This window comes from Oryzias melastigma, linkage group LG19 (genome assembly GCF_002922805.2).
Source record: "Oryzias melastigma strain HK-1 linkage group LG19, ASM292280v2, whole genome shotgun sequence".
Classification (NCBI taxonomy): Eukaryota; Metazoa; Chordata; class Actinopteri; order Beloniformes; family Adrianichthyidae; genus Oryzias; species Oryzias melastigma.
Genome location: NC_050530.1, coordinates 24,094,457 through 24,105,055, shown reverse-complemented (window position 1 = coordinate 24,105,055; position 10,599 = coordinate 24,094,457). Strand labels below are relative to the sequence as shown.

Here is a 10,599-nt window from a genome sequence, read left to right as displayed (position 1 = left end):
TCCGGAACCCCCTGACCCCGAAAGGGACAAGCGGCTAAGAAGATTAATGTATTATTGACGTAGAAAATAGCCTGGGTGGACTACAAGCTCCCTGCTCCACTCTATTCTGATGCATCTTCTTGCAGGCGAATAGATCCATGAACGTCTTTGTTTTCCTCGTTTGAGCTGGAATCCAATTTAAAACTGTACGCCTGGATCTGCAATTTTGGTCACCATTTATTGTTGCATGTAAAGTTAGGTTAGGGGTGTTAGGGGCTGAAAGCTAGCAGGAGAAACTGTAAACAGAGAGCTTTCAGCACTATGTGTAGCCGGTTTCACTCTTCTGTGGAGAAGCGTCGGCTAAAAGCTTCTGCGTTGTGTCTGAATGACGAGTCTCACACAGGGATTGCCATCCAGAAATGAGGGTGTTTACTGTGAAAACACATAAATCCAGCACAAAACAATCACTGCACACACAACCTGAATGAAGGCAGAAAAAAACCACCACGACCATGAGACACCATCCATGCGAGCACGGGTCCTATGGCTTTCAAGGTTTTCAAGTTTTTCAGGTTTTCAAGTTCTGCATGCACAGTTAAAATCCATTTCAAATTAGGGCTGCCACGATTAGTCAACTAATCGACTATTAAAATAGTCAATGACTAAATTTAGTCGATAAGTCATTACTTTATATTATATGAAGTCAGAGTGTAGTAAAGTTGAAAGTTATAATGACATTCTGCTAGTTTTATGGACTATTTTGACATTTATTAAGGTTTTTTAGACTGGAGTAAAGCTAATATTTCAGATACATGTTAGCTACTTTGGCTAATTTAGGCTTTTTTCTGTTTTTTAAGGCTAATTTTGAGTTTAGGTAATATTTCAGCTGCATGCAAGTTATTTTGTCTATACTTGGGCTTTTTGCAGTTTTGTTTAGATTGATTTGGCATTTAATTAATATTTTAGCTGGCTATCAGCTTCAATGTTTCAGCTATCAATTGCAGCATCTTCAGCTATCAGCACTAGCATTTTCAGCGACCAAATTCAGCTTACAGTATTCACACTAGCATTATCACAGGTAATGCTATATATCTAGTTTTTAGTTAGTTTAAAGCTAATGATGGTTAAGATGTGTGTTTTACATCCACTTTATGCATGACCCGATTAGTTGACTAATCTAAAAAAATAATCGGTGATTAGTCAACTATTAAAACAATCCTTTATGGCAACACTATTTCACAAGTTTAACAAGAGTAAAAATGACATGAGAAACATTTTAACTAATTAACAGTGTATTTCTGTGTTTGTAACTTTATGTAAACTTCATTTTCCTTTGGCATAGCAAAGTTCACTGCTTACAAAGACTGAAGGGAATGCTGCGATCCAACAGGAAGTAGCGTAACCACCAAAATAAAAGTCTTCACCCAGAACTTTCTCAAACATACAACAAAATAAAGATCACAAAGGAGATTTTGGTGAAATTAACAAAACTAAGACCACATGGGCTACATCTGCCCAAATCTAGGCTTTGAGGGCCGGTATCCTTCATGTTTTCCAACCAACAAGTAGGAAGCTCCTAATTGGCTAAGATCCAAGTGATCAACAGCAAACAAGGCAAGATTTCTGGAAGACCAGCAGGAAACACAAAAACACAGTTTTTTCATGATTAAAAGACCACTGGAGACGATTTTAAAATAGATCAAATGAATACATTAAAAGATGATTGCAATACAACTTTAAAGAGCTTTTGGAAATAAAGTCCACTTTTAGGTGAGTTGATCGGCGTCTTCATCGATAAATCAACAGTTAGAACTTTAAATGCTTAGAAGAAGTCTGGGAGATGTGTTTGTCTTAAACCAAACCTGGTCCTGGCAAATAGAACTCCAGGGATTAGAGCAGTGTTTGTCACCACAGTGTTTGTCACCACAGTGTTTGTCACCACAGTGTTTGTCACCACAGTGTTTGTCACCACAGTGTTTGTGACCACTGGTCCTTGGAGAAGACTGTCCTGCATCTTTTTCAAGCCTCCCTCTCAATCAAACCTGCCTCTGATGAACCATTATCAAGGTTCATCTGATGATGATCTGAATCTGGTGTTCTTCAGCATGGGAGCATGGAGAACCTGCAGGACAGTGTTTCCTGAGGACTAGGGTTGGAAAACATTGGATTTGAAGAAAATCGCAGATTTGGATGAAGACGAAAGAGCAGGAGGTAAAATTGACACATATCCCTTTAGGGGTAACTGAAAGGGATATAGCATCTACAGGAAATGAATGAAGAACAAACAAACTAACCACAGCTGCTCCACCTGACTTTAACCTGAGCAGAAAAGACGGAGCCAGCAAAAATAAAAGTCCCCTCATTCATGTGTCCAACAATCCTCAACAACTTCAACCAGCAGGTCAGGTGTAGCCAGACCACACCCCCAAGCATGAAGTCTGGAGGCTGAGCTTCCTGCTGCCGTCTCACCTGAATCCATTTAGCGCACAAACCTTTGTGGGCCTCAGGCTACTTGTGTTCCCCGCCACTCTGCTGCTTTCATTCAGGCACAAATCAAACGCAGCAGATGTTTCACGGATTTTGTGCACATTCAACCAAAGAATGGGAGCTCTGCTCATTACAGAAAGCAGCTGCTGTTATGATACAATAAGACGCACTTCTGCAGCGCAAGCTCCACTGAAGTAAATGGGTCACAGGGCGTCCAGCCCCACTATTCTACAACATCAGCTCTTTTGAAAATCAAAATGATGACAGGAGGTTTTGACAAGTGGTCACCAATCAATAGAAAGGCTGCACAAAGATGGAGCAGAGGTCTAAGGTTTGGTCAGACTCACCTGAAGTCACATCACAACAGAAAAATAACCATCAAACATGGATGGACAAAGCTTCACCACTGCCACAACAAAACACCGTCAAATCTGCAGTGGTGCCACATAGGGTTTGAATGAAGCAGCAGAAACACTTCAACAAGGCCGCAATGAAGACGCATCGCTGCCACAATGAAGCTGCAAAAAAACTGCATGACTGCCACAACAAAGCTGGTCAAAGCTGGATCGCTGCCAAAACAAAGCTGTAACAAAGTTGCATTGCTCTAACAACAAAGTTGCAACGTTGTGACAACAAAGCTGCATCAAACTTGCATCACTGCCACAACAAAGCTGCATTGCTACAACAGCAAAGTGGCATCACTGCCACTACACGCCTACAACAAAGCTAACTAAGCTAACAAAGCCACTAATGGGCTCCAAAAAACTGCATTGCTGCCAGTACAAAACCACTACAAAGCTGCATCACTGGCAGAACATAGCTGTATTGCTGCATCACTAGAAGGCTGCTAACCAGCTGTAACACTGTGACAGGGCTGGAATTAGCTGCAATAATTTCTCAACAAGTTGTACTACTGCTACATAGCTGCAATAGAGCCATAATGCCATAACAAGGCAACAAGAAAATCTTCATCAAATCTGCTGCAGTTTTCGTCATTTTTATCTGCACATTTGCCCATCAAACATTTGGTGAAACCAGCCAGACCTGCAGAGTGTCTGAGAAACTGTGAATACGTCACAGTCATCAGAACTGGGTTCTTCTAAGCCGTCAGCAGAGTCTCATGCTCTCTAAAACGGACATCTGCAGCATGTGCTCTCAGCTGCAGTCCGTCCCTCTGTCACACCGAGCTTCTGCTCTGACGTCTGAGCCGTCAAGGTCGTGATACCAGAGAACTGTGCCCTTTGGTTTGATTGTTTTCTAGATCCATCCTCTGTTTTCAGGCTTTGTGTTTTCTCTCCTCAACAGTCTCACCTATTTGGTAATTATCCACAGCTGTCTTTAATTAAGTTATTATCTTCAGTGCGTTTAAAGCGTGGGTTCAGGTGTGCTTTTGTCAGGTTAGCTGCTGCTGTTGTCATCTCTTTTTACTCTTTTGTCCCGTTTGATTCATTCATTAAAGTAATAAGCTCCCATCATGCTCTTTGGTCCTCAACTATCAGCTGATGTTCCCCTCACTGGACTCAGATTCTGGTCTGGTTCTGCTGGCAGCACTACTTCCTGCTGGAAGAAACCCCAATCTTTGTGGTTTCCATGTCTGACAAACTCAGACCTGCAGCATTATTGTCATCCTGTAGTTCACGTGTGTCAAAGTCAAGGCCCGGGGGCCGGATCCGGCCCTCCGGGTAATTCTATCCGGCCCTCCAGATCTTTTTATTTTATTATTAATGGTCCGATGTTATCTTGTGCTCATTTTGTAACTTGAATCATTTTGACCAAATATATTTTTATGGAGGGTAAAATATTGGAAGTTATTTAAGGTTTAAGTTGATTTATTCTGGATTAATTTTCCTCCCTTTTTATTATTCAGAATTATGTTAAAAAGTTACAGTTTCAAAGTTTAAAAAATTAGCATTCTGCTAGCTTTTTGGACTATTTTGACATTTACTAAGATTCTTTTAGGCTATTTTGAAGTTTAGCTAATATTTCAGCTACATGCTAGCTGTTTTGACTGATTTAAGTTTTTTTCCCCGTTTTTTTAGGCTACTGTGGGATTTAGCTAATATTTTAGGTGGCTACTTCAGCATTTTCAGCTATCAATTTCAGCATCTTCAGTGGGCAAATTCAGCTTCCAGCATTCACACTATCATCATCACATGTAATGCTATATATCTATGTTATGTTAAAAAGTTACAGTTTTAACATTTTTAAATGTAGTTTTAGAGTGTTCAGTAAATGTGGATTTTGTCCCCTTGTGTGGTTGAGTTCGACACCCTGCTGTAGTGCATGTTTCTCCTGACATCATCCACCCCTCCCACTGAGAGAAATTCTGCAGCAACAAGTGTCTGCAAAGTTCTGCATGTTCCATGTGACCAACACAAAGGTGTCTCCTCTCCAGACCGTCACGGATGTATCTGAGGGCTTCAGGTCACAGTCACAGCAGTGATGCATGCATGCATGCAGCTGCTGGCAGCAGTGCAGTCTCCTTCAGACCCCCGCCCCCCCACGCATCATTTTCCAGCCCAAACAGTCCCCTCAGTCATCTCCTCCTCTGCTGGAGAGCATCATCATTTCCCTCACGTCTGATCCAAAGTTCAGGCTGAGGAAACTTCCAACGCAGACCCCCACCCGCCATGATACCACCACCTCCCACCCGGGGGGTTTTCATGGAGAAAATGAGACAACGTTCACAGATGAAGGCTTCCACTCTGATGAATGGACCCGCACCACTTTAGCAGCTCCATCAGCTGCTGCGCGCGTGCCTTCCTCCTGTCAGACTTTCATTTAAGCAACAAGATGTTTGACAGTCCGAGCACGCGCTCCAACAACACGAACTCCCCATTCTGCTCCAATCTCACCATCAAGTGCACGCTCACACGCACCCCCCATTCCCGCCACCTCCTCCAAGCCTCACCGATGTGGATGATGGAGTCCGCGCTCGCTGCGTCGGGCTGGAAGATCCGGAGGGACAGAAAGATCAGGATCAGCACCTCCATCTCCATCAGAGCCGAGCACGCGCATCCACGGTCCTCCGCGCGGCTCAGTGCACGGTTTGCGGTGCGCAACAGAGAGTGAAGAAGTAAATCCTGGGCGGACACCCGGAACCACCCGGTTCGGGTTTGGAGGAGGACGAGCGCGCGGAAGAGGGGAGGCAGAGGGAGACCGCGGGGGGGTTGTTCAACAGATCCGGAGCAGCTCCGAGTCTGAGACACACTGAGGACTGCAGAGAGGAGGAGGGATGTGCTCTCCCCCTCCCTCACTACCTCCTTCTCTCCTCCGACCCACGTGACTGCAGAGCCTGTATCTACGGAGCCGCACGCGGAACCGGAGGAAAGACCGGCGCAGGATACAGGAGGTGCGAGTTGGAGGGTTGATGGAGCCGGAGCTCCGGAGCACCCGCTGCCTGGCTGAAGGGCAACTTTCCTACGCGCTGAGCTGAGGGCGCGCGCGCATTCACATCAGCCACAGGAGGATCCGCAGGCGCGCGGAGCTGTGCAGAACTGTGCATGAGTGTGGAGAGCGCGCGAGACCGGGTGGTCAATTCTGGCCAACGTGCACGCGCGTGGAGCTGGGGCGGACGGAGACGGCTCTGTACAGCGCGCGCTTTCAAAGCGAGGATCCAACACGTGTTCTGCGCAGTGGAAGGGGGAGGGGGGCAGGTGAGTACTGGGGGGTCACAGGTGTCAGTCATCAGTGTTTTCGCTGACTGTGCATGTGACGTCACTAACATGCTCTGTTTTGTCTCTGTTGCGCGCGCGTGAGACCACTTGCTACACCTGATCTTACAATTAAAGGATATTTCTGTGTTTACTTAGAAATGTCTTTTAATTGTTTGGTTGAGTCTAGCCCGGCTTCTGGGGACGCCGCTGACGCGCAGGAGCGCGCGCGCATCCGTGTTGGAAGAGCCACGCGCCTGAGCTCCTTGAGTGTTGAAGCCTTTCTACATAGTTTTACATCAGAAGTCATAAAGTTTGCTCCAGCAGCTCGTATTGATCTATTGATGGATTATAAACATTGTTTAGCTTCATGCAGTTTGAAGGTTTAATGATGATTTCAGACCTGTAGATGTTTTATAGCGTCTTCAAGTGTTTGCATCAAACTGAAGCTTCAATGAGGTGAAATTATGTTGAAAGATATATTTTATATATATAAATAATATATTTCCTCATATTTGATCTTTCACATCTCTTCTCTAAACATATTGTAGTTGAATTTTTGTTGTTTGTTTACAGTAAAGTAAGTTTGCACAATCAGATAATAAACCTGCAGGATAAATCAAAAAGATATATTTGTCTTTTGTCGTTATTTTAATCTTTCCTTGTGTTCACCAGAATACTGTCGTTTAGTGTCTGTTTTGAACATTTTTTATTTTTATTTTTATCTCAAAAAGGTGTTCCTCTTCTCTGCTTCTGCATCGTTTTTCTGCACATCTCCAACTTTAAGAATCCGCTTCTTCCTCACACTCTTCCTCACAGGTGGAGCATCAGCCCTCCTGCTGGCAGCAGCCGGTACTGCAGGCTCTCAACGTGACATCCTTTGACGGAGATGTCAAGCCCGTGCTCAGGTTTTTTGATCTCCTGTCATTTTTTTGAGGTCATTCATAGGTCTGTCAATGTTCTGAGTACATGATTCTAACTCCTTCTCTACCACAAAAAGTCATAAAACATTTATAAATATCTGCATACAGTTGAGTCAACATAACTGCTCCTTTATAGTCTTTTCCAGACTCTTCTCCATAAGTCTGTAAGCAGACTGAATGACCAGCCTGGTAAGGTCAATAGTACACAGCATTTCACTGCATGTCGCTTTATGCATGTCATGTGGAAAATGGAATTTGCTGTAGTGTAGTTGTGTATAGGATTGAATACTGGAGCTTTGAACTACCATAACTCTTTATATAATTCCAACATATTCTAAAGCTGAGAAAAAGAGTTTAATTACTTCATCGTATCATTAGATTTACTACTTTACAGTAATAATATGTTATAAAGAAGAACAATGTTGGAATTAGGGCTGGGCAATACTGAACATTTGGGTATTGATCTCATATCGATCCGATACCAGTCAATATCACAGATATCAATATCGATATTTTTTGTAAATGGATGCGACATGAACCTCAAAATCTCAATTGTTTTGAATCACTGTGGATGTTTTTTTGTACATTTCTGTTTTGATTTACTTAATAAACATAAAAACAGAATTAGGACAATACTTTCAATTAAACTGAAAATAGTTTTTTACAATAAAAACGTCTTAGAGTTAAAGTGAAGAAGTGAATGTTAAACAGTCAACAAAACAAAAGAGACAAGTACCTATGATACAAAAATAAATCAAAATGTTTAACAATTAAAAAACAAAACAAACAAAATGGTAGAAATATAAATTATTTGTAACTTCTTAAAAAACTTCTTCAAACAAGAGTGTAAATATGGATATCTACTATGGAAGCCCAAACTGTTCTTAATTAAATAAATAAATACAACATTATTTGAGGAGTCATTGTTATGTATGATGGATATTGATAATGTGTAAACCCATTGGACTTTCAGTATAATGATAATACATTTTGAATGCAAGGCTTAAAAGAATGTTGGTCTAGACTTAAAGTATGGAGAAAAATATAGTCTTATTCGATTGGTTGGTGTGTAATTCTTGATGTGTAACTCATACGATACATTATGTATGTACTTGGAATTGTGTATTTGCATGTGCAAAGATGACAAAATACAATTTACTCACTGTTACGGCCCTGAGCCGTATTTCCTTCTGTTCGTCTGCCCCGTGTCTCCTCCTCTCTGACAGGTGCAGCTGTTTGGGGATTTGGAACCTCTGGATAAAACTCCGTCTGAGGACTTCAGGGAAGAGGGAGGGCTTCTGCTGGGACTTCCTGTTTGGGTTCAACGTCACTGCTGCACCGCGGAACTCGCTGCGTGCTCTGCTCTCCCCTTTTGAGTGTTTAAACACATTAAAGTTTCGTTTAGTTAAAACTGTTTTCGTCTCCCGGCTTCTTTGTTACGGCCTAGAGCCAGTCGTAACAAAGTGGGGGCTCGTCCTAACGTGTGGTTTCGGCGTAGATTGTGCGTGGGCGGCTTCATGCGCGCGCTTTGCTGCCGGCTGTTTAGTTTTGGGGTGACGCGCCGGTTTGTTTGGAGTTTTTTTGACTTTGTTGTGGAGCCGTGGCTGGAGTTGACGGAGTGAGTACTGCTCTTGTTTTGTGCTTCGGTTTTGGTGGTGTTCCCTGCTAGGCGTAGCGGCGTCTCTCCCTAGGGGACTCACCGCGGATATCTGTTTTAGTGCGGAGGTACGGCGGGTAGAGCTTCCCTCTCCCTTTTCCCTACGTCGGCTCGGGAGCACTTCCGTGGTTCGGGGGGATGGCCCGTTTCTCTGGTCACTTTTCCTGACCATTGGATTTTCAGTGCGTAAATACCCCCGCTACGCCTCCTGAAGACTAGGGTTGAGCTAGCTAGTTTGGAGCTAGGCAGTTAGCGGGACACACCTACCTTTTTGCTGCGCACATTGTTTGTTTACAGCCCTTTGTGTGTTTGAAAATCATGGACGGCGTGGTGGAGGATTTTATTGAGTCTCCTTCTGAGTCTAGTCTGGAATTGTGCACAAAAAAACAGCTACTCTTGCTCGCAGAGCATTACAGTATTGACGTTGGTGACGCTAGAATGAGCAAGGAGCGCATTTTGGTTCATTTGAGGGCGGGGTTGTCAGATTTGGGGGTTCTGAAGCTCAGTTCGGCTCGTCCTAGTGGTGGTGCAGACTCGTTGGCTTCTGGATCGACAACTTTTGAGCAGCAGAAAGAGCTGCTGCTAATCCAGTTGGAAATAGAACGTGAGAGGTCCCGGGCTGAACGTCCTGCGCCCGTGGATCATCGCTCTGATGAACTTTGTGACTTGCGGTTAGTTCCAAAATTCGACGAGAAGGATCCAGTGAATTATTTTATAGGCTACTCTACTCTGTCATCTGTGTTTCCATTTTTTTTAAATGAAGGACCCCCTTGAAAACAAGAAGTTGCATCTCAAGAGGCTTATCCTCACATTTCAGTGTGCAAATAAAAAAATAAAATAATTAAATTACAGCATCTTCAAACTAACCACACATACAAATCTTTAAAAAAGTACGCACAAATCCCCTGATATGCACACACAACACCACATTTATGTACAAATCAGATGTGAGACTCCTTTTAAATGTCCAATATTTGTGTGCAAGTGATGCGTTTAAATGCTGCTGGAATGCTGGGAATTCAGAGATTTCTTATTAGCCGCGTTGAACTTAGATTGTGAATAATATCTGGTTAAAACTTGACGTTTTCCCACTTTCTTAAACCCACTAAAGCACATTTTAAGACAGTTAAATGCTGGTGTAAGACTCACCAGATTTTGTGTCACTTTGACATTACCCACAAAGCCTCTTCCAACTGTGGGTAGCGGACATGCGCTAGTAAACAGAAAAAGAAGAAGCCCCTCCCTGCTTGTCCAGTGTGAAGACAGCGGGCAATGGGCCCCCGTTGGCACTTTCTGCTTTTTTCGTGCTTCTTTTAGGTCCTTGTTTGTAAAACTTGACATAAGTGAACTAAAATTCTGCAACACTTCTGCAGAAAATAGTAATTTTTCTGATGAAGCAGCACAAAAGAGTGCTTTAATTCCCTCTAAAAGACAACTTTTTTTTTCAAGTCGTCCTTCACTCCAGCTGTTGAATCGTGCTGCAGCTGATCACAGCAGACTTACCATCATATCCCGTCTGCAGACAAAGCAGCCTGAAAACCAAACTCTGCTGTGTTTGTTCAGCAGCGGTCTAATTGCATCCTCCTCCAGCTTACCCGGCTGTCAAGCACCATCACTGTATCTTCTCACACTGAAGCTGCACACACAAACACAACAAACAGCCCATCTGCCTCAAAAAAGTGAAAAACCAAAATATCGCCTTAAAGAGAAATATCTTAAATAGCACAGCTAAAGAAAAGAGTGAATTCATTTGGAAGAAAAAGATTAAAATAAACAGATGAAATATTTACTTAGGATTAAAAAACAAAGTCAGCGTGTTAGTTTTAGTTAAAACTTTAAGACCAAAGGTGGAAACTGAAAAAACAAAGTGGGTCAGACAAAAAGATTCAGAAGTGTGTTG

The 10,599-nt window shown here is 43.0% G+C and overlaps 1 protein-coding gene across 2 annotated transcripts in view; it reads right to left on the bottom strand.

The window, feature by feature from the left end:
• Window positions 1-5,691, bottom strand: part of grid1b (glutamate receptor, ionotropic, delta 1b) — a 458,806-nt gene extending 453,115 nt beyond the window's left edge. For both annotated transcript variants that reach the window (XM_024284275.2, XM_024284276.2), the window contains exon 1: window positions 5,378-5,691. In XM_024284275.2, coding sequence (XP_024140043.1) covers window positions 5,378-5,465 — 88 coding nt within the window. In that variant the 5' untranslated portion in view covers window positions 5,466-5,691. The remainder of the gene's footprint in view (window positions 1-5,377) is intronic.
• Between the last annotated feature and the right edge of the window lie 4,908 nt (window positions 5,692-10,599).